Source organism: Aspergillus terreus, genomic scaffold (genome assembly GCF_000149615.1).
Source record: "Aspergillus terreus NIH2624 scaffold_5 genomic scaffold, whole genome shotgun sequence".
In the NCBI taxonomy this organism is placed as follows: domain Eukaryota; kingdom Fungi; phylum Ascomycota; class Eurotiomycetes; order Eurotiales; family Aspergillaceae; genus Aspergillus; species Aspergillus terreus.
Window position 1 is genome coordinate 927,155 of NT_165928.1, and position 26,897 is coordinate 954,051.

A 26,897-nucleotide genomic window follows, 5' to 3' on the forward strand; every position below is an offset into this window, starting at 1 on the left:
ACTTCCGTATACCCTCACGGTCTCTCTTTCTTTTTCTCCACACCACTTGCGCTTTAGAATTGCCCATTTGCTCTTCCAGCGTCCGCTTCTATACAACGTGACACTCCTTCGGACTTGAATTCCGCTCCGCGCACCCTCATAGACGGGAATAACCATTCTTGAAATTCCGGTTCTTTCACACATCATGAGCGCAAACCCCTCTACTCGAGCCCCCGACGCCTGGGAGGAAGACTGGGAGCAACAAGCTGATGTATGCATACTCCGTACCACTTTCGATTTCTATCCATCGCCCACTCTCCCATACTGCTCCGCTTAGAGCCGGCGAGACAGCGACGTTGTATGTCTGACGACACTGCAGAAACTAGCTGCGGAGCCGACCCCGCCTCCGCCAGAAAAGAAAGTCTCCTCAAAGGTGACCAAGGCGCAGCGACGCGCACAACAGGCCGAATTCAACCGACAACTATGGGCAGAAGCGTACGTGATTGGCCCCGGGAATCTGTGTTCAAGTCTAGGTAGTCTACATGACCGTCCTCGCTGACCCAGTGGTGTTTTAGAGAATCGCCCCAAACCTTCCATTTTCTCGAAGCCCGCTCCAATGTTCCCCTCAAGCAGGATTTTAAGCCCACCGTCACCCTGCTCAGTCGCAATCCGCCACCGCGCCAACCCTCCTCCGCTGTTGATGCAGCTGCCGCAGGTGTCGGCCGTCTGGGGTTGGCCTCTCAAGATGACGATTCCGACGACGACAGCAAGCCTCCGGAGCCGACGCCCGAGGAACGCCATGCCATTGCATTGCGCAATCTCGAAGAGAAGCAACGGAAATACGAGGAGGTGCGGGAAAGACTGTTCGGAAGTCCCTCGGGCACTACGTCGGGTGCGTCATCTCCACGGAGTGCCACACCACCCAAGCAAAATGAAGGCCGCGGCAAAGGAAAGAACCGTGGCAATGGGAGGGATAACAACAGGGATAAGAGGGATGGATCTGCAGCATCGTCCAAGTCCAGGCAACTATATTACCCGGACTCTCCTGCGAGGTCAAACTCAGGCTTCGGCCAGAGAAATGACCAGCAATCCCCACGTCAGCCGTACCGGAACCCGCGAGGTCCAGACCCTAGCGGAAGAGGTGGCTTCCGAGGAAATCGAGGCGCGAAAACAGCTTGAACGGTGGCTTAATCTCACAAATCCGTCAAGTCGCCAAGGTCTAGGCGGGCTTTGGTTACAACGGCAGGCGGCTACTCGATCACCCCGGGGGTATGCGGCAGCACGCGCATGGATGAGCTCAAAAAAACCCAGAGACACAGTTATCGCACAGAGCAGTCATGGAAGACCTCTTCCGGAGTTGATTGCATTCGCGACCTGCGATGTGTTGGGTCGATTTTCTGATCAAACGTTAGCGGATGGCACGCGACCCACCAGCAAAGGGAACCTACGAGCATATCGCTCATAACTGTCGAGATAGAGCTCGTCGGTACTTGTTGTCGCCTGAACATGCTCATTCGCTTCGATTGCATCAACCCAAGCAGCCCATCGACTACCCGGTTCGGGCTTTGGCCAACCCCGGTAGGGCTTCAGGACACGATTCAAACGAATGATCCAAGGGGCTACCTGGACATCCACAAACGAGAGATTGGGTCCTAGGAAATAGGGGCCTTCCGGATCCGCAGCAGCTACCAGCGTATTAAATGCATCGCCCAGCTCTCTCGCGTTCGCGATTTGCTTCTGCCCGTTCTGTTCCTGGAGCAGTCGGTAGAAGTTGGGAACGATGTGACGGTTGATCTAGGTGGTCAGAATGCGCTACCAAGAACGTATCGAAGGACTTACAAAGTCCGCCCACAATCGGCAATGTGCGCGCGCTTTCGCATCTCCCACAGGCAGCAGTGTAGGGCCGATATTCAAATCTTCGAGCTGCCCGAATTGGTTAGATATGAACTTCCCACAGCGGATGCAGGGGGCATACATATTCCATCAAAACGGAACTTTCGTATGATCCCCAGTCCCCGTGGCGTAAGGCAGGGACCAGCCCTCTTGGATTCACTTCCAGCAAGGAAGGGGGTTTCTTGTACGGGTCTATCTCGATGTACTGATAAGGAATGCCCTTGGCTTCCAAGGCAATCCATACCCGTTGAACAAAGGGACTGAACCGTCAGTTCTACACTTTGACAGGGTACAGCGATGTTGAGTAAATGCACTCACCAAAAACAGCTTCCGTATAGTTTGAGTTCGTTCTCCTGAGAATGATTCTCAACAGTCACGGCAGCTGGGCCGGTGGCCTTGGTGTGGTACGTTTTCTGAGGGGGTTGGCTTTGGGCGGACATTGTTCGGGTTTTCGTCTGGTCAAGTCAGAATCAGATAGAAATAGGACTATCGCCAAATGGATATGTCGGCAATATCAATGCGGTCAATATCGTGGATGGAAAAGGGCGAGATGGCAGCAGCGGAAGCGGGGTTATTTAACCCAACTCTATAAGCATAGCGGCTGTTTATCTGGTGACGTAACGGGGGCTTATCAACAATAAATAGAACGGCTTACCGCAGTCAATGACTTCCTCTTCTCCTGCGCTTCCTTCTGGCGATACCGTTGGACGCTATTCTTCTTCACCCGATCGCTCTCCTCCAGAGTATGTCGATGCCCCCCGCTGACGCCATCGTTCTTCCCATTCGCGCCATTCCCGTTCACCCGCTGGATGGTAAAGAACCGCTGTCCGTTGGCGCCAGGGTGACCCGGCGGCAGAGGAGGATTGGGCGTCAAGACGCCAAACGGCTGGTTTTCGCGCGGGCCAGAGGCCAGTCCACCGGGGATGCCTCCTTGCTGGGTAGAATATAACGCGTTGACGCCGGGGAGGGACTCAGCCGCGAGGGCGGACTCGGTCGCATTCGTGATGGCGTCGGGCCCCGTCATGACGGCGTATCCGGGGAAGTACTCCGTGATCTTGATCTTGACGTCGCAGAGGTCGCGCTGGCGGGCGGTGCGTTTCCGCTTCTTCTTGTTCGGGTCGTCGGATTTGGGGGTGCCCGGGGGTCGGCCTTTCAGTCTGCAATCCCAGTAATGCGAGACGAGAGGTTTGCGCTTGTAGTGCTGGGTCGAGCGGTGCGAGTAGACGTTGTCGACGTGGGGGAAGTAGGTCCGGAATCTAGACGCGAGGAGACGTTAGACCAGTGTGGTGCTGCGCGGGAGAGATCGACGGGACATACTGCTCCTCGCTGAGGACGATTGTCTCGTCGACGTGAAATAGCTTCTCTCGCCATGCGTCGAGGTCAGGCGGGTCGAGAATGGCGGCGATGTCGCGAAGATAGCCGCCCTCCTTCGCGGAGAAGATGGAGGTCTCGGTGTGTTTGGCGGGTTCTGTTGGAAGTTCGGGGGGCTGGAATTGCGGGTTAGTCGTGCGATTGACCGGATCTGCTGTGGTATCCAACGCGCGTAGCTTACCAGGAAGCTAGCATATGGCTCCGGCGGACGGGCGTCATGGAGCTCCCGCTGCGCGAAAGCGTAAGGGTCTTGGGTTAACTGGTCCACCGCCGACCGTAGAGGTTGTAGTGACTGCGCATCGGAAGGGTCGACGCGATGGGAATCTTGCATTTGGCGGAGCTGGCTCTGTGCGTGGGTTGTTTGCTCATGCTTGCAGGGCGGAGTATGGTGATATCCGTGTTGCGCAGCTAAGGTTGATGCGTCCTCAGCGACGCAAGAGAGCGAGTCTGTCTGGAATGCGCGGGGGATGTCTGGAGGATTCAGCAGATCTGAATTGTCCATTGCATGGACTGAGGAATGGAGTGGGTGGGATTGGATTGTTGTAGGCAGAGTTGGTGTATGTAGATGGTGGAAGGGATGCTGCTTTTGGGAGGTCGGGGGAAAAGGCGGGGAGTTGAAGCGGCGGGAACTGCCGGTCTATAGCCATCTAGACCAAACAAAGAGGCATTCACGAACAACATCGATTATTCAATGTTCAATATTATGGTATAGAATATTTATTAATTTCTAGACTACTATACTCTGGTATACTGTGCACTATCTGCTGCCAACCTACGACAAGCCATTACCGCCATGACGCTTTTATCTGTGCTCTTTTTATTCCCTCTAGTGTAGCTTAGGGGTTGGTGGGATAATCCTTGTTCCAGTAGGCAGAATATCTTAATCTTAAATTCCGCGATGAGCTTTTATCAAATGCAACTCCAATCAACGAGATACATACAACAATGAACAAGAAGCTACCAGAAGAGGTAGAAGCTTACCTTGACGAAATAGTCCAGCGTCTCACCCATTACCTGAAAGACCAGCTCGTCGGGGTGTATCTCTTTGGGTCAGCGGGTTATGGCGCCTACGAGTCTGGCCTCAGCGACCTTGACGTGCAGGCTATCGTAAAGGATCCGCTTGACACCGTTGATAAGGAGGCAATTATATGCCGCTTGAATCAGGCTGCCTTGCCTTGCCCGGCTACCAAACTCGAGTTTGTCATCTATGCTCACAGCGCTGTGTATCCGGCCAGCCGTCATCCTCGGTTCGAATTAAATCTGAACACAGGACGTCACCAGCCTGATCACATTAGCCTTGATCCCGCGAACGAGTCAAGCCACTGGTTCTTGCTCGATATTGCTATGGGGCGCGAACTTGGCCGTAGCCTGCACGGCCCCGATACCACCGACGCTTTCGGCGCGATCCCCCAACGCTGGATTTTGGAAGCCATCGGGAACTCGCTCGACTGGCACCAAGCAAACGAACTCAACTCGGCCAACAGCGTTCTCAACGCTAGTCGGGCCTGGCGATTCATCGTCACATGCGAATTTTCTTCGAAATTGGACGGGGCCAAATGGGCCATGCAACAACAGGGCTGTCCGGACATTGTGAGCCGTGCCATTGCAGCGCGCAAAACAGGAGACGAACTCCCTACGGCGCAGGTCCTGAGGCTTTACGATATTGTTATAGCAGCCAACCGTGCCAAAATCGCGACAGATATTGAATGAGTCTTACCCTATTTACGGCAGCATGAAGTTATTATTTTCTACATTCTCGAGGAGATTCATGCATATCCCTGAGCGTGCAGACACATCAGTTATGGAAATGTGTGGAGCTCTATTTTATCAAATGTTGTATCTTGTCTCTCTTTGTCATGTTTGTGCGTGCAACTACATGTAGTGACGATCCCATATCTTACGGCTTGTATATCCTGGCTGGGGCATCTTGGGGTAGATGCCTTGACTTTCTAGTGCCTGATTCAACTAGAAAATCACTGCCTAGATCCTGACTATAGCTATGGCTGCTATTTCCAAAAGACACAAGGTTCTCCACAACCACGACCTTGTGGTACCCTGAGGCGAATAATTTTGGTGGTGTGCTTTCTAGGTTTCTTGGGTCGCCCAAGGTTACCTACTTACTCCTGGTGGCCACCACGTCATATCCACGGGTGGTGTGACCACCAATCTGCAGAGAGCAATAGTTACCCTCCGTTGGTAAGCCCCGAGTCCAGGTGCCTCCATGAGGGGGAGGCGGAAGAGGAGAAGGATTCTGCATCCTACTCCGTATACATAACCTGGACTTAGTATACTGATCTCGGACACATTCAAGCCTGGTTATGTCGAATCAACATCCTCCCTTTCTTTGAGATTCGAGAATGGATTCACACTATGTTTTGGGGCCTCAGTTTCAAGATGCAGGAGTATATCTTGAGAGTTGTCCTCTCCTCCCTGAAGTCCAAGAGACAGGTTCGTTTGGAAGACTTCTTGCATGGACTGGCTTTGGCGCTGAGTTGACCGCGCAGGGGACGGACGGCTAAACATCCGGTATATCAGACCAGAATCGCCCACGACATTCTCTACGCAGCCAACAGAGCTGCCGCGTGAAGGATTGCCTTCCCAGCGTCAAATAGCCCCCGACAGCGACCATTTCGGGATTCGACTAGACATCGCACTACAGGTGGTCGGATCTCAAGGTGATGTTCAGCCCTTTATCGCCCTGGGTCTCGAACTACGGAGATATGGCCACCGCGTTCGACTGTGCACGCATGCCACGTTCCGCGAGCTGGTGATAAGCCATGGCCTCGAATTCTTCTGCATCGGGGGCGATCCCGCCGAGCTGATGGCCTACATGGTCCGCAATCCTGGCCTCATCCCCAGCCTTCGGACCGTTCGAAGCGGGTCAGTCGGCAAGCACCGGCGCATCATAAGCAGCATTCTCGACGGATGCTGGCGATCTTGTTTTGAACAGGGGACAGGGCTGCAGATGGATCAACGCAGCTCTGCGTCTCCTGATTCTACTGAAAAGACTTCAAGTGGGCCATTCGCTGCCGATATGATCATTGCAAACCCACCCAGCTTGGCCCATATCCATTGTGCCGAGAAACTGGGGATACCTCTCATCATAGCATTCACGTTAGTCCGCCTTTTTTTTTTTTTTTTTTTTTTTTTTTTTTTTTTTTTTTTTTTTTTTTTTTTTTGGATTGATCCCTGGGCATCGTGTTAATTCTGACAGAATGCCCTGGTCGCCGACCCGTGCATTTGCCCACCCGTTGGCCAATGTGCAGTCTCGTACCGACAAGCCGTCTTTGGCACATCTCCTGTCGTACACAGTGGTGGAGTTCATTATCTGGCAGGGTCTGGGGGACCTGATCAACACTTTCCGCCAGAAGACACTGGGACTGGATCGATTAGACATTACACGGGCCGTCAACCTGGTGCATGAGCTCCAAATTCCGCATGTCTATCTCTGGTGAGTACGGTCATCTCTGCGGAGTCATTTTACTTGACTGATGGTCTGCTCAGGTCGCCAGCATTACTGCCGAAACCGGACGACTGGCCCGATTATATTAATATTTGTGGATTTACCCATCTGCAGGCCTCTACAAAATTCGTACCCTCGGTCGAGCTTAAAACCTTTCTCGATCAAGGGCCACCTCCGATATATATTGGGTTTGGTTCTATCGTCGTGGATGATTCGGCTGTTTTGAGCCAAATCGTATTTAAAGCAATTGAACTCACGGGCCAACGGGCAATTATCGGCAGAGGCTGGGCCCATCTGGGGGAAGACAACTATGTGCCATCAGAGGATATTTTCCTGGTCGATCAGGTCCCCCATGAATGGTTATTCCGGCATGTCAGTTGCGTCGTCCACCATGGTGGAGCTGGAACCACGGCCACTGGCCTTTTGCGGGGGCTCCCTACCGTAATCGTGCCCTTTTTTGGAGACCAGCCCTTCTGGGGCGCAGTGGTGGCGAGCAGCGGAGCGGGTCCGGCTCCAGTGCCCTACAGGAGCTTGACTGCAGAAAAACTGGCTGCTGCGATCCGTGAGGCACTTGAACCGAGCGTGAAAGCGCGGGCCGTTGCCATAAGCGCGGAGATGCGGAAAGAAACAGCAGCAGAATCGGCGACTCGATGCGTGCACCGCTATTTATCCCAGAAACACCTGGCCTGCTCGTTGTATCCTGCACTCCCAGCTGTCTGGCGGATCAAACGATCCTCAGTCATCCTCAGTGGATTAGCCGCCGCCGTCCTATGCGAGGCCAAGCTGATCAAGCGAGTAGACGTAGAAATGTGAGTTTGGCGTCCCTGGCGGTTGATCCGTTGATGGACTTGTGACTGACGCAGCGTCATCAGGTACCGCTCCGAGGTTTACGACAGCATTCGCAACCCACACGAACCCGTCCGAGCCGGAACACAGGTGCTCATGGGCTCCGTGGGCCGTATATTCCATGGTCTGTGTATTGTTGCCCCTAAACCAGTGGAGGCCATGCGCGTGCGCTTTGGAAGTGGGAATCGTGCCCCAGTTCGACCCCCACAAGGTCAAAGGCAGTGCGATTCCTCAGCACTCTGTTCTATAGACCGTGAATGCATGGTGGAATACTCACCAAAACCACAATCCAAGATGGATAGGCTGCTGGATCCTTTGCATCAGTTGATAAAGACCAACACAATTCTTGCGCAACGAGCATCTCTTCGGACCTTGGACCTTCTGCTTTTACTACCAATGGACCTAACCCTAAGCTTGTCAAGAGGATTTCATAACGCCCACATACTCTTATACCATGACGGAACCGTCCCGCCTGTCCCAAGGGTGATCAACTTCCGCACCGGGTGCAAGGCTGCTAAGAAGGTAACCATCACTTCACTCTTCACACTCTACTAGTACCGACTGATGATGTCCAGGAACTCAAGTACGGCTTGGTAGACGGCATTACTGACATCTATTCTCAGCCATGCTCTGGCTGGAACAAAGACGGCCCAAAGGAGGCCCTCAAGGGCGCGGGCAAGGGAGCGTTAGGCCTTTCCTTGAGACTACCTGCAGGTAAACTCACATCTGCGCCAACACCTTGCTCAGTTAATGTCTGATTACGCAGGATTGTTCGGGGCAGTTGGGTACCCGCTGAACGGACTGCATCGCACTATCCAAGAGACGCTTTTCTTCGGACAAAATGGTTGCATCATGGCGGCGCGAATTGCACAGGGCATTGAGCAGATGCGTGCGCTTCCCGCCGCCCAACGGGCTGAAATTCTCGCAAGATGGCAGGAACTCCAGAATAAAGTACCCTAGTCTGGAGATGCACAGTGGGAGTCGATCCTAACAACCCCAAAAGCAATGAAGACCTTATCTCCTCCGAGAACCTCGACGACCTCATTTGCGCTTTACCAGGCCATCGGCCTCCGGTCTACAAGGTCGTCTGGGCATCGCTTTACCGAATCCATTAGCACTGTTCTTTGACATTGAACCGACGACGATGTGTCATGGTCAGGGATGCTGCGCATTTAGACAGCGTTAGCTGCCTATATGTCCGTGTCACTTCATATAGAAGCATCTCCACTTACGATCCCTCGGTCACTGAGAGCTATGGGGCCACTACCGGTATCGTCCATGCATATCTTGGATGTTTACTCCGATGAGTGACGCAGGATCTTCCAGACTTTCGCAGACCCATTGCCTACGCAGAACAAATTGCACATGCGGACTGCAAAGGAGGACTGGTTCATACGCTCGTTGGCCAGGCCAACGCCCGATATGGCGACGAAAGGAACAGAACGGTTTTTCAACGTGTGGCGTACGGAGATGAGGCAAGTGCTGAACGTCGCTTATGTTTGCAAACAAATTCTAGCTAAAACCCTGCAGTGTGGTGTTGAGTGCTACTCATAAACGCTGCCTTCAATTGTGTCATCTCTGCTAGAAAAGTGTTTAGCACTTGACTCCAGATCTGTAAATCTAGTACACTACCTTCTAACATCCAATGTCTATACGATGCTAGTCACTATACTATCTACCATATCCAACCTCAAAGCCCATCCTCATCCACACTATGTTCATGATACATGCGCAAGCTGTACTTGGCAAACTCACTGCGCGCGCGAAGAACCCTCCCAAAGCGCGCAAACAGCGGCGGAATCACACAAAACACAGTCGCCAGACCCGCCAGCACCGACACAGCCATGTTATTCCCAATGCCCGTAAACATCGGCGACGAGATCAGCGGCAACACAGCCGACAGCAGCGCCCGAACCAGACTCAGCGCCGCCAGGCCACTAGCCGCATAGCTGAGATAACTGTCCGTGAGGTACCCGCTCAGGACGTAGTCGATCTCGTTGAGCGCGTAGCCGATCAGCACCAGCGCGATCGCCGACACGATCCAGTGCACGTTCGACACCTCCGGTGGGATGGTCCAGGCGTAGAGCCACAGCGCGGCAGCCAGGATGGGCGTCCCGATGCTGAACCCGGTCAGCTTGTGCTCCGGCACCAGTGGGCGGCCGTTCCGTCGGTGCGTGTCGATGATGCGCAGGTCGATGCAGCGAGTCGACAGCCCGGCCAGCATGCCAATGCCCAACGCGACGAATGGAAGACAGGATAGGCGCGGGCTGAACCCGAACGCCTCGTAGATGGGCGGCAGTGCTTCGGTGAAGAGGTAGACCAGCGCAACGGCGATCCCGCTCATGAACGACACGACAAACACGATGAGTTCCGTGCAGAGGAGGCGGACGGGGCGGCCCAGGGCGACGCGAACGAACGTCCGCAGGTCGGGAATCATGTCCGGGTTCGACGCCTGCAGCGTCTCGATGCCCGTGATGCGACGAAGGGTGTCCACCTCCTGCGCCAGTAGCAGCGACGGACGCGACTCGCGGATGGTCAGCAGGAGGAACGCCAGGACGCCCGTCACCATCGTGGCTACATAGAACACCCATCTCCTGATACCTGTCAGCTAGTGTCTTGGTATGTGGGAGGTTCCAGCTGCAACCATACCAGCCCAGATCCGCCGTGATGAACGTCGAGTAGATGGGCCCGACCACCAAGCCGAGGTTGGCGACGATAGCCCATACGCAGATCACCCACACCCGATCCTTTGCATTATACATGTCTTCGATGCTGCCCACGACCACCGTGGTCGGGATCGACGAGACGAAACCACTGACCAGCCGGCCTACCGCGACACCGATCAACGAGGGCACGGCGGCCACCACCGCGCATGAGATGCTGTACACAGCCGTGCTGGCGACATAGAGATTCTTGCGGCCAAAGGATTCCGAGTACGGCGGGAGAACAATGGCGCCAAAGCCCTGGCCCAGTAGATATCTATCTCGTCAGCTATTTGTCGGTTTGTCTCAAGGCCCGGACGACGAACAGTGACACGAAAATGAAGATAGCAAGCTCCCTCTGAATGTCGAACTCGTTGAGCGCGTCGTTGGCAGCGTTGGACTAAACAGTCAGCTTGAACCCTGTACCAATCCGTATCAAACGAGGCAAGTGATGCTCCATACACCAGAAGTACTTATGGCCGTCCTATATACGTTGCGTTAGCAGATCTCCTCGTTCGCGACCGACAGGCCAACTCACGTAAACAGCTCTAGAAAGATAATCAAGCAGGTGTCGTAGATCTTCCGCGACTGTCGCCAGTTGCGCGGATGTCGTCGATTGCCCTTGGCCCATTGGATGTGAAACCCATCAGCAGCCACCTGCAATCCAAGTTGTTCCAGGGCTGGATCCAGGGCGGACTTGTCCGTTCCACAGTGAGACATATAAATATCCGACATCTTGCCGGATGTCGGGTCGCTCATTTTCTAGACGGTTATAGACAGAAGAACAAGAAACCTGCACGAGGAGAACGCCCAGAATGAATTCCCCAGCGTTGATATCACGTCCGACGCAGCGTATGACATCGGCTTTAGCCCAGACCTGCAGAACGACGAGCGGATTGCGCAACGATAGCTTCCTAGCCGGCAAACTTTGCATCAGAATGTAAAGGGGGCCGGTCGACGTGCAGATCCTCCCCCAGCAGGTCCACGGGCTCGACTCTCTAGGCTGGTCGTCGTCATGGCGGATCTCCAAGACCTCCAAGGAGCTCGTGATGCATTTCACGGCTCTAAGTACGTATGAGCTGCGACTGGAGACCCCCGTGTCTCGCAAGTCTGCCGTCCTTCCCGGTGGGTGGCTATATCATGCTCTCGACGCAATGTCCCGGTCCACATTCCGCACGGCGGAGAACTCATTCGCCTAATGGTCGCCGCCGCCGTGAAGATCCCAGACCTGCTATCCCTTTCCTTACCTGCGCTGCGTCTAGCGGACGTCTGCGAGCCAACCGTAATCACGCGTCGAGACCTTCCTGACGCACGTTGGAATTCCGGAGCGGGCATCCGGCGGAGAGACGGGAAGATAGCTCGAGATACGGCGCATACTAGGCCGCTGCAGGTGGCTCGGCGCCAAACAGGTTATGCGGGATATACGGGGCCATGTGCCTAGTTTAAAGAGAACGGGAGATGTAATAGGAGGTTGTATCGGACAAGTCAAATAACTTCCACGTTGATCCTCGAGAACGCGATGCTATGTATAGTACGTGTACATTGAAGCTAGATCCACATCACCTGCCTGGCTTCCATATCGCAAGTCGACGCGGTCAGCTGCACTATGCCGGCGTCTTGCCGAGGTTAGGCGTTGCCGTTGTACGCCAACAGGTTGGGGCTACCGGCAACGTTGCTGACGACGCCTCGAGTCGCTAGCTCCTTGATGCGGTCACTGACGGCCTTGGGGCTGCTGAGGTCCTCCAGCGACATCAAGTAGATGGACAGGCCGACAATGTGGGGGGTGGCCATGGAGGTGCCCGAGATGGTGTTGGTGGCCGTGTTGGAGCCGATCCAGGCAGAGAGGATGTTCTGGCCCGGGGCGAAGATATCCACCACGGAGCCGTAGTTGGAGAAATAGGCACGGGTGTTGTTCACGTTGATCGCAGCGACGGTAAAGGCATCAGGAGCAGAAGCCGGGCTGGTGCTCGAGGCGTCGGTCTGTCGAATCAGTCAGCGGAGTCCGCACTCCATTCACAGGGGGGAACGTGGCACGCACATTCTCATTGCCGGCAGCGACGATGGACAGGACTCCCTCGTTGAAAGCGTTCTCGACGGCATCATTGAAGGCCTTGGAGTATCCACCGCCTATGCTTGCGTCAGCTGTGTGACTCCAATGATATCATTCACATAGATGGCAGAATAACATACCCAAGCTCATGTTGATCGCTGCCTTTCCAGTGCGCTTCTTGGAAACAATGTCATTGGCCGCCCAGTTGAAGCCGTCCAGGATGATGGATGTGCTGCTCGATTCCCCGACGAAGACCTTGACCGACAGCAGGTTGGCCTTCTTGGCCACGCCGTATGTCTTACCACCAATTGTACCAGAAACGTGGGTGCCATGGCCGACACCGTCCACATGCTGGCCACCGGCAGCGTTGTACGCGAGACTCGCACGGCCCTCAAATTCCTCGTGGTCCACGTTGATGCCGGTGTCTACGACGTAAGCGTAGGTGCCCTCGCCGCCGTTGGTGTCATAGATGTAGTCCGTGCTGGGCTGACCCTTGTGGGAGATGCTTCCCAATCCCCAGGGGGCGTCCGACTGGGTGGTCAGGTCGAACAGGTGCCAGACCTGGTCTTCCTCGACCGCGGCGACCTATGATGCGTTAGATTCGATTTTCATTCGTCTTGTGGAATCACCGCAAGCAATGTCACCAACCTCGTCGCTCTGGCGAATCTGCGCAATGGTATCCTCATCAAAGGAGCCCGAGTACGCGGCAAACTTGTTGATCTTGAAGTTCCGCTCAATGCCAATGGGGAGGTCCTCCTCGGACGAGTCGCGCCGCTGCAGGTTGCGCTTGTGGATATCGGTCGCCCACGCGGTGTGCTTGTCAATCGCGGCCTGGTCGACATCCGACTTGAAGGTGACAATGTACTTGCCAGGAATAGTGGTAGGCGCGCGACGGTGTGGGAAGATTGGACCAGCTAGGACCGCGGGAAGGACAGCTCCCAGGAGCAAGAGAGTGCGCTTGATGGACTGCATGGTGAGATGCCCGGAGTGGTTTGCAAAGAAGAGTTAAGCCAGAGAGATTCCAGTGGCTTGATGATGAGAAGCATGACAGAAGGTGAGGCCGAGCGGCCCTATATACCCTTCACGAGACCATGTCCATTTGCCATCTCCGCCATGCAAACTCGCGATTCACTCGTGCCTGGGAGGACAAGACTCGGGTGTACCCTAGAGGGTGTTCCCAAACTCACAGGGTGACATTGCATCCTCAGACGACTCCATTGTGCTCCGTCGGACTTGGCGCTATTATTGGAGAAGCTGTAAATGAAAGGGACAATGTGGATGGCAACGGCGATCATCACGGAGGCCGACTGCCTTCCAAGACATTTCATAGGCCATCCGCAGACCATGCACACATGGTTATCGGGGCTGCTGCTTTGGCCAAGCCCGAGTCCCTGAGGAGCAGGGGCGATCGACACTTGCAGCTGCGTTGGTCCAGAAGCAAGTCATGAACATGCGTCGCTCTCCGAGCAAATCGCGTCATTGCTGGGTGCCCGCATCACGCAAACGAGCCCTACAGAGTGCATGGGCTGGCCTTGACTTTGGCATCAATGTGACCTTAATCTTTCTCAGGTGCTTGGCAACTCACGCGATATCCGCTGCTGCCCGCGTCTTTTGCCTTGCCTATCACGTCGCGTTCTGGATGATTGGATACAGAGACCAGCGGGAGACCAGGGGGGTTTCTAGAACACCGCCCAACAGCTGTACGCGAGGTTGATGGTCAGGGTTGCACGCGGAGGAAGAGCGGGCGATCTTGCCTATCATGTCACAAGGCCGACGCCAGCGAACGACGACCTGGGCCTGTCCATGCACGATGCTCGCACAAGGGTGCTGTTTGCGATAAGCGCTTTCCGGGCCTCTCTTGGGTGCAGGATAAGCCTTTTTCGGTGCTTCGGTGCGACATACAGAGAACCCTGGCAGGTGCATAGTGCCGGGTCTTATGATACCATCATGACTGGCATGCATTCGCCATGTTTTATTCGGTCATCTATATGGACGACTGGGATGGTGCGTGGTGCGCTTTGGAGCGTGGGTGGTTTTGCCGAACCCAGTCCCCTTGACCGCTGCGTTACGCAACAGTGTCCGGAGATAACGATACACCGGTTCAGCCCACAATGGCCAATTAAATGGCATAGCAGCGATGTGCCTGTTGGCCGTTGAGGGATAGCGCCTATTGTAGCTGGTGTGTCCACCGCCGGGCGTCCGAAGAAGCAGCTGAGAGGCTTGGCAGCCAGAGACAAGCAGTTGACACTACGGGGTAGAGTAGCGGATGTCTCGGCAGTAGATGAGAAAACCATTTGAAACTCAAATGTACCGGGAGAGCGTGATAATAGCGGTCATAAGTATAGCTCAGGGGTACGGTGATGCTCAACGGTCATTGGTGATGGGTGCGTGATATCAAAGACATCTGTTCCTGGGCATGTCTGCTGATGGCTGCAGCTGGCAGTCTCACTGGACCAGACGACACGCCGACGAAGGAGCGTAAGGACGGTTGCATCAGAGTCGAAGCACGCCCCAGGTGGCATCGCAACGAGCTGATTGCCCTTGCAGAAGTCGGGGATGTCCGTGCGACGGCGGGAACAGCGAGTGACAAGGGAGGTACATCCGCGGTGGGGGTGCCACCACTGTCGGGCAGGTACCCTTGGCTCGGACAGAGGTAACTACCCCTAGAGCGGAGTATTATCGCTAGTGACTAGCTGTCTTGGCGGAGGCGCTCGTTATCGGGGCTCCGAGCAAGCCAGAATGATCGAGATGATCCGCGGCAATCATAGGCCAGGTCTTCTGTCGATCCCCAAGAGGCAATATATCAGAATACCACCATCCTCCACTCCTCCTCTCGCCAAGAAGCCCCCACGGAGACTACGGCTGTTTTGGATCTAGGAGCAGCAGGTGAATGGCCCCAACGAGGGTATGGCTTCAGCCACCAGATAAGCGAAGATGTCTTGATTGTATAGGTATCACCCCGCCTTGTCCAGGAGCCGGCGGAACAACCTTTGGTTCAATCCAGGTCCAGCCAACAACACTGCTATACACCATCATAACTCCTTCCGCGCATGCTTCTTTGCCGCTTCTTTATTCTTGAACGGGAATCCCGTCGTACGCTTATCTGCGCCCGTCTTCCGGCTGATCTTCCCACGGCTGCTCGCAAAGAGTACACACCAGAGCCCAACCGCTGCTACCGCGGACGATCCCACCAACGCAACCGCAAAGACAGCCTTATCCGTGGCCAGATACCAGGTGTACGCATAGATCGCGGAAGCGGCATGGAACACGGACGTCACGGTCAGCGTGGGCACCGCGTAGGGGGCTTTGGGATCGGAGTCATCCGCAGTGACGGGTTCGGAGAGCGTCGAGGTTAAGGGAATGGAGCCGGTCAACATGACAGTCAACACCGCGATGGTGAGTAGGCCGAATCCTAGAGAGCGGGCGAAATAGATCTCCACATCTGGGCTTGTTAGATCACGAGATTCTCACAGAACCCCCTCTTTCATCCTGATGCAAGCTAGTAGCTCCCATCGGGCGGGAGAGTACTCACCAGACGCGGGACGAGTCTCGTCGAGCAGCATGGTCGTGATCAGCTTGGGAGCTGCCACTAGCGCGAGGCTTTGCAGTGACAGCCATCCTGCCGTGGTGTAGGTATAGGTATAAAAGACCTGAAGCCTGGCGGTGAGCATGTGCCTTCAAGAGATAGGGTAGCGCAGATGCCATCACGTACATCCATGGCAGATGAAAACTGTGAAGCGGTACAGAGTAATATAAGCAGGAGTCAACGTGATTGTCTTTAGATGATTGTCGACAAGACAGAGGAAAGAGAATCTGGAGGCTGGTGGATGCCTGCTGATGATGTCATCTATTTGCCCTGTTTGCATTCTTCATAAACATCGCATCTGTGCCTGTGCATGCATTCCGTTATATATCTGCCAACGTTAGCCGTTGACTACGATCTCGCGAGTGAGTTGTGATCTCTGATCAGTTGTGTCGAAGACGAAGGCGAGCTAATTGCGGACAATAGTGTCAGGTCAACCGCGTCGGGGTTCCCAGCAGCCGGCATATCGCCTGTTACAAGTGCCCATTGACAAGCGATCGTCAACTGCAGACAGCAGAGATGGGCTGCTGCCACGGTCTCAACCGTGTGATAAAGTACCACGTGTAACTGGTTGAGCTGGGCATACGAGACTTCCGTCTCGGAGTTGAAGTCCGAAATCCGTTGCTTCACCCTGCCTGGGCCAGCACAGACGTGGATTGAACCCGGCGAGTTGCTGGCGCAGCTGCTTGGGAGATAATGCCGTGAGTCGCATTCTGCTCGCTCACTGAGTGCATTCGGGCTTCCTTGCTTGTACACACATGTGGCGGATGTACCATATCACGGTGTTTTCACGTCCGAAGGCGCTTCCACTACGTGCGAATGGTGCGTTCTGGTATCAGTCGAGCTACGAGCATCTTATATTTGTAATCAGCGTCCAACATGAGGGATTTGTTGTGAATGTCTCTGTCCCTTTGCGGAGGTGTGGGCTAAAGTCTGACTGCAGATAGCCACTACCCTCCAACGGTCTCAATTGGACCCATATCAAACCCGTGACATCACGATCCTGGCCTTAAAGGAACAGATTATTAAAGACGGCCTCCTCATATGATCCAGATATATATCCGATAGTGACGTGAAGACAAGCTCCTACTCAGCGCTCGATCTCAACCGTCTGCAACGAGGCTAAGGCGCACTTCCGACCCCAATAGAATGTAAAAGGACACGCCCAAAGCGAAGATTGTTCATGATGCTCGATCAGAGCGAAATCACAGCGTGACCGAAAGGTGGCATGCAAAGCCTAATCACCCGGGCCTTCCGTCCTCGCATGCAATTTGATACATCTCAGAGACTGTCCACCTGGGCGGTCGTAATTACATGCTAGAACCGGTTTTGCCCCATTAAGGTGACGGGATACTCGGAAGCCGTGGAGAAACGAGGCCTCGAAACAGCCCAATTTCCGAATACCAGAATCCTTTGCAGCCTTCATTGGCGGTAGAATGACTAGCGAATACGAATTCAGACCTGCTACCTTGTCCACCAACTTATTTATATGGGACGAGCGCGGGATCCGCAGGGACCGGAAACGGAGTTCGCAGTCTCCGGCCTGTTATAAGATATCAAACACTGATCCATCCCATTTTCCGAAGGCGGATCACGAATCTCCGCCATGAATCACCCTACTGTCCTTGCTGCCATACTAGCCTTGATATATGTTGTCTACAAATGCGTGGACAGCATTTCAGACCGACGAAAGGCAAAGGCACTGGGCTGTCAGCCTGTGCCCGTGCTGAAGAACCGGCTGCCGCTTGGTCTTGACCATGCTTACCGCGCCTTCCAGGCAATCAAGGCTGGTCAGATGCCCGACCACCAAGTCCAGGTATACAAGGAAGTAGGACGTCGGACATTCGCCGGCAGCAGCCTTGGTGCCTCGTACATCCACACCGTCGAGCCCAAGAACATCCAGGCCATACTCGCCACGCAGTTCCACGACTTCGAGCTCGGGGATCTACGGCGCAAGGTGTTCTTCCCCCTTCTGGGCAATGGCATCTTCACGAGTGACGGCAAAGCCTGGTAGGTGCATCTCTCGCCAGCTTGGGCGAGACCCACAACTTACAATCCCAGGGAGCACTCTCGGGCCATGCTCCGGCCGCAGTTCACACGAGGCCAAGTCGCGGATCTGGAACTGGAAGAGCGACACGTACAGGAGCTGTTCCGGCTCATGCCCACCGACCAGAGCGGCTGGACGCAGCAGATCAACCTGACCCCGATGTTCTTCCGCCTGACCATCGATTCGGCGACCGAGTTCCTATTCGGCGTGACAGTGCACTCGCAACGCCACACCTCCTCCCAGCAGCCGGCCACCGACACCGACGCATTCCCCTGGAAGGACCTCGCAAGACACTTCGACGAAAGCACCAAGCACCTGGGCGTGCGCTCCCTCTTCCAGGAGCTCTACTTCCTCTACAACCCATCCAGCTTCCGCAACAACATCAAGGAGATCCACCGCTTCGCCGACTTCTGCATCCAGCAGGGGCTGCAGCGACTCGACCAGCAGAAAAGCTCCGCCGCGCAGCGCTACATCTTCCTCGACGAGCTGCTGAAGGTCACCCGCGACCCGGTCGAGGTGAAAAGCCAGCTGCTCAACATCCTGATCGCGGGCCGCGACACGACCGCCGGCCTGCTGAGCTGGACCTTCTGGCTGCTGGCGCAGCACCCAGCCGTGTACAGCAAGCTGCGGGCGCGCGTGCTCGAGGACTTCGGCCCGGACGCCGGCCGCCCGGACCGCATCACCTTCGCCGCGCTCAAGGCCTGCACGTACCTGCAGCACGTCATGAGCGAGGTGCTCCGGCTGTTCCCGGCGGTGCCGCTCAACGCGCGCCGCGCCGCGCGCGACACCACCCTCCCGCTGGGCGGCGGGCCCGACGGCAAGGCGCCCGTCTTCGTGAAGAAGGGCCACGAGGTCGGATACTCGGTGTACGTCACGCACCGTCTGGAGGAGTACTGGGGCCCCGACGCCGCCCGGTTCAACCCCGACCGCTGGGTCGATCGCAAGCACGGCTGGGACTATTTGCCGTTCAATGGCGGGCCGCGCATCTGTCTCGGCCAGCAGTTTGCGCTCACCGAGGCCGGGTATGTGATTGTGCGCTTGCTCCAGCGGTTTGATCAGGTGGAACTGGCGGAGCCGGCGACCGCGCCGTCGCATAATTATGGGATTACGGATGCGCCGCATGATTATATGATTTATCTCCATGAGGCGGGTTCGAAGGGGGGATAGTTGAGAAGGGGGTAAGTGATGGACGATGTCATATGCAAGAGATAGTGTATTTATAATTGAGTTGAATATGTGTTAGGAACGCGGGACATGATAAGAGCGCCTCGATGAAACTACAACTTGTAATGTAACGGTATACCCAAGTCACATGGAAAGATCGTTCGAATGCCCTCACTGGAGGGATCTACTCTCCCACAAAGCCCGCGGCGACAAGCCCTCCCGATTCAAAGCATGCTGGTAGACCTCCTCACCAGCGCCCACATCCCGTAACAACTGCATTGCGCGGGGGTCGACATTCAAAGTCGCCGCCAGATAGTGCAGGGCGGTGTTCCCATCGACATCCTGCGCGGCGACCTCAATGCCGGCATCGAGCAGAACGCGCAGGGTCTGCAGCTGGGCGTGCTGCTCAGCGGGCGTCAGCGGGGTTCTCGCGGGGCGACGGGGCGGGTTAAGCCGGGACTGCAGCTGAGGCTGCAGATGCAGCGGACTGGGAAAGGAATGCGGCAGCCAGGCGGAGTCTAGCGTTCTGGCGCAGTGGATGCTGCGGACGACGTCGGGGTTAGTGTCGTCGGTGGATTCGGAAGTCCAGGGCAGCGAGGCGATGTGCAGCAGCGTGTGACCGAGGGCGGTGGAGCCGGCCGACGAGAGGGGCAGGGCGAGCCAGGACAGCAGCGCGGGGCTGTGACGCGCGACGGCGAAATGGAGCGGGTGGACGTCGAAGATGGGGGTGCGCAGGTGCGGGTCGAGATCGGGGTGGTTGCGTAGTTCGGTGATGCACGCGCGGATCGTGGGGTCGTCGGGATCGCAGCAGGCCAGGGCGTAGGAGAGCGGCGGGAGGGCCAGCGTCGGCGCCGCGGTCAGAGGGCGGTAGTTGGGGGAGTAGTGGTGTTGATGGAGCAGTTTGTGCAGCATGGCGCGGTGGCCGGCGGCGAGGGCCTCGTGGACGGGCGACGAGGTCGATAGCGCCGAGGGTGTCTCCTGGGGAGACGGTCCGTCGTCGACGATGTCAGAGGGCGGAGGCTGCGTCCAGGCGGTTTCATCCGCCCCGGCGTCGCGAAGCAGGTCGAAGATCTGCTCTTGGCCGCAGGCTGCGGCGACTTCTAGAGCCGTCAAGGCCTTGGTGGAGCGGAAGCGCTGGCCCGGCAGGTTGGGCTCGGTCCAGAAGCGAGGAAAGCCGGAGCGGCGCTCGTCCAGCTCGGCGGTGGTCAAGGGCTGTGTCTGATGCTGGATGCCTTTCGCGGCGGCCACGGCGAGGATGGCGTGTCGCGGCGGACACAAGGCAAAGCTGGACATGTCGGTCTTTGCATCGCGGCCGCGGATGAAGCGGACGGAGTAGTCGGACAGATAGTGGAGGCTGATGCCCGCGGGGTCTGCGCCGGCTGCCAGAAGCGCACGCACATTGTCGGGAAGGCCAGCGCGAATGGCTGCGGTTAATGGGGACTCGTAGACGCAATCAATAGCGCCGCTGATGTCGGCGTTGGGCGAGCATTGCTCGAATCCGCCGCGGTCTCGGCGGGCGAGATGGGCGACGTGCGGTAGCTCAGACAGGTAATAGTCTAGCAACGCCTGTAGAACCGCTGGGTTGGGATTTCGAGCGGCCCGAATGGCCGGGGGGTCGTCGTTGTAGGTGTCGAGGTCGTGGGGGGTGAGTTGGTAGGAAGACATGGTTGATGGGATGGATGGATGTCGATTTCTATATAAATTATAAGTGTTGCTTGGTGCGGGGCTGCTTATGCTACTGTGATATCATTCATGTACTTCTTTCACTAAAGGCACTGATGTACTCTTATAGTGCTACTATAGTAACTAGTACTATATATCTATAGCGTAGAAGTACCTTTAAGTACAGAAGAAGCTATCCGAAACAATAGTTATACATACAACTCGAAAAAAACAGCCCCAAATCCTACAGGAAATGAGATTTGACCTTGTAGGAGCTATAAGTTTGTGTCTGTACAGTTGTCTGCAGGAGTATCTCGTGGAGACGCTGGCGCGAGTATGGCCTGAAGATTGAATGTATTAGCGGTGCAAATTGGGGTTCTATATCGCCCACAGACCCCGCATACCGCCAGAGATCACCACGTCGATCTGGTGGCAGCCACGACATTATTCGCGTCTTCTTATAGTAGGTAATGATCTCGTGAGGGGAAAAGGACTGACCGCCCACGTGAGATGCGGAGGCTATCTTATCAGATCGATGAATCAGGTGACTGTAAGCGGACGAGCAATTGAGTGGCAAGATGGGGTGATAATAACGCGATGGCGGAGGGGAGCGGACACGTCAGGGGTTGGTGCCGACAACCGACCGAAGAGAACTAGTTCCTGTAAGACAGGGGCTGGAACAAAGAACTGGAGTTGATGTGGCATTCCTGTCGGTAACGAACTATGTATCTTGGCTTCTACTGATCGGCCTTGGCGGCTAGGAGTATTGAGCCGCTGGCTCCATGAGGGGGACGATCGACAGGTTTAGGAAGATGGGAGAATACATAGAAGACGGCTGACGACACTTCCGAGGCCGGTCAGGGGACATACATACAGTGGACGACTGCAAGGGGCACGGGCCAAGAGAGGATCAGATGACGGGGAAGAAGGTGGAGGCTAGTTGGGGACTAGGGGGATTGACGAGTCGGAAGGACGGGAAAGCAGATGAGACGAGCTACCCTGGATAGGAGAGGTCGGCCCATACCTACACTAACTAATACAGAGGTCTAGTCACTAGACAGCTCCTCGAAGATGGAGGAGAATCATGGTTCTCCGCACCGTCACGGGATTCCGCTGGGGGGTGGACCAATGGTGGCGCAGCGGAGGGTTCTTCTTAGGTAAGAGATTCTGCCTGCTAGTATATTATATGTTACGAGTATACAAGTACCTACAGGCATTCATGGATAATTGTTTGATGGTCAGGATGGACATGCAGCATGCTCTATAAGGTGTTGTCCATTAATTGCTTGTTTATTTACCTACCTACCGGATATAACGAGATAGAGAGGAAGGACTCCTGTACTGGACAGAACGTGACAGCGGAAAGAGGCCCGAAACGGAGCGGTCACGGGGTCGGCGGAGGCGATTTTCCATTATGTCATAGAATGCGGGTGGCCAGTGGGCGAATTCTCTTACTCAATTTTTCATCGGATGATTTGGAGTAATCAAAATGAATATCGTAGAAGTAGAAGTAGTAATAGCTGTAGTAGTAGTTGTAGAGGAATGTGTAGTAGTAGGAAAGAGAATAAAGTAGTAAAGAAAATAAAAAAGTAGAGAGAAATGGACAAAGAAAGAAGAGGCGAAAAAAAAAAAAAAAAAAAAGAAACCACCGATGTCATGCTGCAGGGGTACCTGGTGGTCCGCTTTCAGCAGTATACAGTACAGGCAGTCCGTACATCGGTCAGTCATTCCTCCATCATCTTCTCTCGCTTCCAATCTTCTCTTAACCTTCTCTTCAACCACTCCTCTCCTATCCACGACTCGATCTACCCCTCCTTATTACAGACAGCCTCCATCGGCACCCTCCCGGTCCTCCTTCTCCTCCCTCCTCCACCGCCGCATTCTGTGACTAACAGTTTCGCTCCTGGTTCGACTGTCTCCGCCGCCCCTCTGGAATCTGGGGAAAGATTTTTCTTTCTTTTTCTCTTCTGCACTTAAAAAAGCTTTTCGTTCATATCCCCTGGTCCTTGTTTCCCCCCTACTTTATACACTACACTACTCCCTCCACTGCACTGCACTACTTCCTCCGGACGGCGCCTCGGACGGTATATAGAGCCCTCCGCGCTCCTCCCACCATGTCGTCCACCACCGCCGCTCCTCTCCCAAAGCCTTCCCACCTACTGCACACCTCCTTGTCCTCCCAGAATCACTCGCGCACCTCGTCTCCTCATTCCTCAGAGTGTTCCTCACCGGACGGGTCCCGATCCAGCAGCCGCCGCCGTCCGTCCGTCGGCTCCATCAAGGAGGATATTGACGGTACGTAAAAGAAACCCATTTTTCCCTCCCCTCCACAATTTCCTTTCGTGTAGCGCATGATTTTCGAATACTAAATCCTCCCCCTAGGAATCGCTCAATCCTTTGTCGACACTCACATCGATCAATCGCCCAAGGAACTAGCCGATCCATCGCCCAAGCCCATCGCCAACCCTTTCGACATGCAACCGTCCCCCGAGTTCTGCTGTCCCTGCGGTGGCTTCCTCGGCTGGAAGCAGATCCGCCTCGGGGGGAAGAGTCTCAGCAGGAGCTATGGGGACCTCCGTGCCCTGGGGAACATGCACGCTCGGGGTTGGGCCTGGGAGGCCTCTCCGCCAGAGACCCTCGCGCCCACCAAGCAAGAGCCCTTCATCATGGGAACAGAAGCCCGTCCCCGGCACCTCGGCGCTCGAGAAGCTGCCCCCGGAGGTGCTGGATCAGATCATCTCCTACCTGGCCTTGGACGTCCCGCCCAACGGCTACACCCCCCGCAATGTCGACCTCATCTCCTGTCTGCTCACCTCGCGCACCCTCCACGCCGCAACTCTGGCCGTGCTGTACCGGAACATGACCTTCCCCCACTCCATCATCTTCTCCAAGGCGCTGAACCACATGTCGCAGTATCCCGCGTTGGGCACGCTGGTTCGTCGCCTCGATTTCTCGCACTTTACCTCGGTGGGCTTGGGCCGCACCAAGCAGATGAACTCGGAGATCCAGAACTTGACCTCGACCACCCTCTTGAAGTGTCTCGACCTGCTGCCCAACCTCAAGGAGTGTCTGTTGCAGGAGCACGTCGAGGGCGATCTCAGTGTGGAGATCGTGCAGAAGCTCTTCACCGGTCTACCGAACTTGTGCGCCGTCGATTTCTGTGGCTGTTCCAGCCAGTCCTTCTCGCGGGTCTTCTCCGAGGCGTTGACCACCGGTCTCGGTCTTCCGCTCACCCTCCCCAACCTGAAGCGCATCTCCCTGCATGAATGCAGCACCCTGCCTGCCTCCGTCTTTGAAGTCCTCCTGCCCCGGCTGGTCAACTTGACGCACCTCGACGTCACCCACACGCAGATCAGCGAGGCAGCCCTGTTCTCCATTCCCGAGACCGCCAAGGTCACCCATTTGAGTCTGTCCCGGTGCTCGCGGCTGCGCGCGTCCAAGGTCGTGGAATTCCTGACCACGCATCCCGCCGTGTGCGAGTCCCTAGTGTTCTTGAACCTGATGACCGACCCGACGCGGTACCGTCTGCTTGAGGAGGAAGACATCAGCGCCCTCCTCCCGAGACTGCCTTCTTCGCTCCGGTCCCTCAACCTCGGCGGCGCCAAGGTCACCTCGACTCATGTGCCCGCCCTGATTCCTCTGACCAAGCACCTGGAAGAGTTGGGTCTGAGCTCGGCGGACCTGACCGCCCAGGATGTGAACTCCTTCTTTGCTCCTCCGCAGAATGCCGAGCAGACTGCAAGACAGACCTGGGTCCCACCCATGCTCTGCTATCTCGATCTCACCAAGGTGAACCAGCTGTCGTTGGGCACGGTGTTCAACACCAGCGCCTGTCTGTTGCTCTCCCCGCAGAGCTACCCCCTCCAGGTAATCGAGTTCGGCGACAAGCTGATTGCGCCCCTCCGCGAGCGCACCAAGAACGCCCGGTCGTCCCTCGGCTGGACCGTGCGGGAGCTGGGCCGCCGCGGGTGGTATGTGCGTGATCCGGCCTCAATGCCGTCGCAGCCGGTGGATGACGGCTCGCGGTGCTGGAAGATGGGGGCGCGCTGGTGGGGAATGCGCAAGATCCCCGTAGCAGTGGGCGACGTCGGCGGCATCTACGGGCATTACATGTTCAAAAAGTGATGTGCATGATTCGATTCTGTTGTGTTGTTATACCCTTGGTTTCCGCATTGTTTCTTCCTGGAGGCTTTTCGCGTTGGCAAATTGCATGCATGGGAAGTGGCGGTTCATTGCTGTGCTTTTGACTTGTCTGGTCTGGTCTGAGGTCTGCATAGCGAGCGTTCAGCGTTTTGTTGGAGGAGGTTCATTGATATCCTTTGATTAGTTCAGCGTAGGCGTTAGATATAGTTGTTCATCACATTGTTCTATGCGTATACAAGAATGTTCAACATGATCATCAGTTGCATATCGTGAAACTTCATAACTAGAGATCTGGCCATGCTATGCTCTTTCTAGCCTCTAGTCTGCGGTACCTTGAGAGCAGTCATTTCTTCGTAAGCAGTCATATCATCACCAGTTCATCTCTCGTAGTCGTACTGTCTACTCACCCTCCTCTACCTCGACTGGAGCTCGCCCCGAGAAGACAAACACAAACACCGCCAGGATGAAGAACATCACACCTACAACGTCAGCACGTCAGCACGCCAGCACGCCAGCACGCCCGTCCACCAGACGAACGACTTACTCCAGAACCACGACATGAGCGTATATCCCACCGTCTCCGTCAACGCCCCCGCGACAACCGGCCCGATCGTCAAGCCCAGCGACGACGCCACATCGACCATCGAAAACACCCGCGACAGTCCGCCGCCAGGCCCAAAGATGCCCGGCTGTTTCTCCTGGTAGTCTTTCACCACTTCTACAATCCGTCAGCGCACCTCCACATCCACCACCAAAAACACACCAGCGCACTCACCAGTAACCTCAATCGACGCAACCCCCGACGAAAACGGCCTCACAATCCCAAACCCCACCAACGCCGCCGTATACAGCGCAGGCCCGGCCCGCACGCCGCCCAGCCCAGGCACACGCTCATTCCCCGCCGCCCCCAGCAGCACCAGCACCACGCCCTGCAGCACGAACGCCACCGTCGTCGGCACCCGCACGCCCACCCGGTCGCGCAGCCACCCGGCAAACGGGCTGATCACCAGCCCCGGCACCGTCAGACACGTAAACGCCGCGCCCACCAGCACGGGGCTCCAGCCAAACGCCGCCCGCACGTGCAACGGCAGCGTCGCGTGGAAGCTGACCGACACCGACACGTTGGTGACCTGCGCCGCCAACGCGACGGCCACGCGCCGGTGCCGGAGGATTGTCGTCCAGAAGTTTGGTCCCGCCGCCTCCGTCTCCGGCGGAGGAGGGTCGAGGAGGGCGGTCGTCTCCGCGGAGGGTGTAGCCGGCGGCGACGGGGCGACGCGCTCAACCATCAGCATGCGCAGCACGATATCCACGCCCAGCACGACCAGCGGCACCGACCAGGTCGCCCAGTAGCCGGCCCACTCGAGCAGCAGGCCGGACACCATGGGCCCGCTGATGGTGCCGGCGTTGGCGAAGGTCATGACGACGCCCATGGCGGTGCCGAGGCGGTCGCGGGGCACGGCGTCGGCGACGGTGGCGAGGCCGACGATCCAGACGACGGCGCCGGCGATGCTCTGCAGCACGCGGCCGAGGAACAGCGCGGGCAGCGAGCGCGCGCACGCCACCAGCACCGTGCCGGCGATGCAGCCGGCCAGCGAGAGCACCAGCGGCGTCTTGCGGGTCGGCGCTTTGTCGGCGAAATGCCCGATGAGCGGGCCGGCCAGCACCGACGCGTAGCCGTGCACGGCCAGGATGGCCGAGGTGAGGTTCTGCGTTTCGGACGGCGCGCGGTGCAGCCGCTGCTCGAACATGTAGCCCAGGATGGGCACGATGAAGCCGTAGAGGAAGAGTTCTGGATGCGGTTAGAGGGGGGGGTGTTGGTGGGATTGGGGCGGGAGATGTACCGGCGAACAGGGCGATGCACATCGTGCCGATGACGAAGTATCGCGAGGAGCGCCAGCTGGCGCCTGTCGCCGGGGAGTCGGTCCCCATGTTGTGATGCTGGCACCTGGCACCAGACGACGGAGTACTGTCGCGACTGTCGTCTGAGACGAGGG

The 26,897-nt window shown here is 56.3% G+C and overlaps 12 protein-coding genes across 12 annotated transcripts; 5 read left to right on the plus strand and 7 right to left on the minus strand.

The window, feature by feature from the left end:
* Nucleotides 1–184: 184 nt before the first annotated feature.
* Nucleotides 185–1,158, plus strand: ATEG_03895 (uncharacterized protein; the record flags this gene model as incomplete). The annotated part of the gene is made up of 3 exons (XM_001213073.1): nt 185–250; nt 359–474; nt 555–1,158. 3 exons carry the CDS (start codon nt 185–187, stop codon nt 1,156–1,158), a joined length of 786 nt encoding a protein of 261 aa, XP_001213073.1.
* A 156-nt stretch (nt 1,159–1,314) lies between these two features.
* On the minus strand, nt 1,315–3,574 carry ATEG_03896 (glutathione S-transferase family protein; the record flags this gene model as incomplete). Its single annotated transcript, XM_001213074.1, has 8 exons — nt 1,315–1,376; nt 1,428–1,773; nt 1,819–1,902; nt 1,955–2,132; nt 2,191–2,327; nt 2,528–3,128; nt 3,190–3,359; nt 3,425–3,574. The coding sequence occupies 8 exons, from the start codon at nt 3,572–3,574 to the stop codon at nt 1,315–1,317; spliced, it is 1,728 nt and encodes a 575-aa protein (XP_001213074.1).
* A 614-nt stretch (nt 3,575–4,188) lies between these two features.
* Nucleotides 4,189–4,953, plus strand: ATEG_03897 (uncharacterized protein; the record flags this gene model as incomplete). The annotated part of the gene is made up of 1 exon (XM_001213075.1): nt 4,189–4,953. The coding sequence occupies one exon, from the start codon at nt 4,189–4,191 to the stop codon at nt 4,951–4,953; it is 765 nt and encodes a 254-aa protein (XP_001213075.1).
* A 647-nt stretch (nt 4,954–5,600) lies between these two features.
* On the plus strand, nt 5,601–8,512 carry ATEG_03898 (glycosyltransferase; the record flags this gene model as incomplete). Its single annotated transcript, XM_001213076.1, has 7 exons — nt 5,601–5,691; nt 5,748–6,357; nt 6,458–6,694; nt 6,748–7,515; nt 7,579–8,074; nt 8,128–8,266; nt 8,319–8,512. The coding sequence occupies 7 exons, from the start codon at nt 5,601–5,603 to the stop codon at nt 8,510–8,512; spliced, it is 2,535 nt and encodes an 844-aa protein (XP_001213076.1).
* Nucleotides 8,513–9,242: 730 nt separating this feature from the next.
* On the minus strand, nt 9,243–10,989 carry ATEG_03899 (putative MFS multidrug transporter; the record flags this gene model as incomplete). Its single annotated transcript, XM_001213077.1, has 5 exons — nt 9,243–10,146; nt 10,202–10,531; nt 10,581–10,654; nt 10,717–10,738; nt 10,793–10,989. The coding sequence occupies 5 exons, from the start codon at nt 10,987–10,989 to the stop codon at nt 9,243–9,245; spliced, it is 1,527 nt and encodes a 508-aa protein (XP_001213077.1).
* An 891-nt stretch (nt 10,990–11,880) lies between these two features.
* ATEG_03900 (S8 family peptidase) lies at nt 11,881–13,276 on the minus strand (the record flags this gene model as incomplete). Its single annotated transcript, XM_001213078.1, has 4 exons — nt 11,881–12,234; nt 12,293–12,381; nt 12,445–12,889; nt 12,953–13,276. 4 exons carry the CDS (start codon nt 13,274–13,276, stop codon nt 11,881–11,883), a joined length of 1,212 nt encoding a protein of 403 aa, XP_001213078.1.
* A 651-nt stretch (nt 13,277–13,927) lies between these two features.
* On the minus strand, nt 13,928–14,227 carry ATEG_03901 (uncharacterized protein; the record flags this gene model as incomplete). The annotated part of the gene is made up of 1 exon (XM_001213079.1): nt 13,928–14,227. One exon carries the CDS (start codon nt 14,225–14,227, stop codon nt 13,928–13,930), a length of 300 nt encoding a protein of 99 aa, XP_001213079.1.
* A 1,109-nt stretch (nt 14,228–15,336) lies between these two features.
* Nucleotides 15,337–15,867, minus strand: ATEG_03902 (uncharacterized protein; the record flags this gene model as incomplete). The annotated part of the gene is made up of 2 exons (XM_001213080.1): nt 15,337–15,746; nt 15,837–15,867. The coding sequence occupies 2 exons, from the start codon at nt 15,865–15,867 to the stop codon at nt 15,337–15,339; spliced, it is 441 nt and encodes a 146-aa protein (XP_001213080.1).
* Nucleotides 15,868–17,493: 1,626 nt separating this feature from the next.
* ATEG_03903 (cytochrome P450) lies at nt 17,494–19,101 on the plus strand (the record flags this gene model as incomplete). The annotated part of the gene is made up of 2 exons (XM_001213081.1): nt 17,494–17,897; nt 17,949–19,101. 2 exons carry the CDS (start codon nt 17,494–17,496, stop codon nt 19,099–19,101), a joined length of 1,557 nt encoding a protein of 518 aa, XP_001213081.1.
* Nucleotides 19,102–19,269: 168 nt separating this feature from the next.
* Nucleotides 19,270–20,763, minus strand: ATEG_03904 (uncharacterized protein; the record flags this gene model as incomplete). The annotated part of the gene is made up of 1 exon (XM_001213082.1): nt 19,270–20,763. The coding sequence occupies one exon, from the start codon at nt 20,761–20,763 to the stop codon at nt 19,270–19,272; it is 1,494 nt and encodes a 497-aa protein (XP_001213082.1).
* Nucleotides 20,764–23,325: 2,562 nt separating this feature from the next.
* On the plus strand, nt 23,326–24,631 carry ATEG_03905 (Leucine Rich Repeat domain protein; the record flags this gene model as incomplete). Its single annotated transcript, XM_001213083.1, has 2 exons — nt 23,326–24,596; nt 24,628–24,631. The coding sequence occupies 2 exons, from the start codon at nt 23,326–23,328 to the stop codon at nt 24,629–24,631; spliced, it is 1,275 nt and encodes a 424-aa protein (XP_001213083.1).
* Nucleotides 24,632–25,631: 1,000 nt separating this feature from the next.
* Nucleotides 25,632–26,832, minus strand: ATEG_03906 (putative MFS transporter; the record flags this gene model as incomplete). The annotated part of the gene is made up of 2 exons (XM_001213084.1): nt 25,632–26,692; nt 26,745–26,832. 2 exons carry the CDS (start codon nt 26,830–26,832, stop codon nt 25,632–25,634), a joined length of 1,149 nt encoding a protein of 382 aa, XP_001213084.1.
* Between the last annotated feature and the right edge of the window lie 65 nt (nt 26,833–26,897).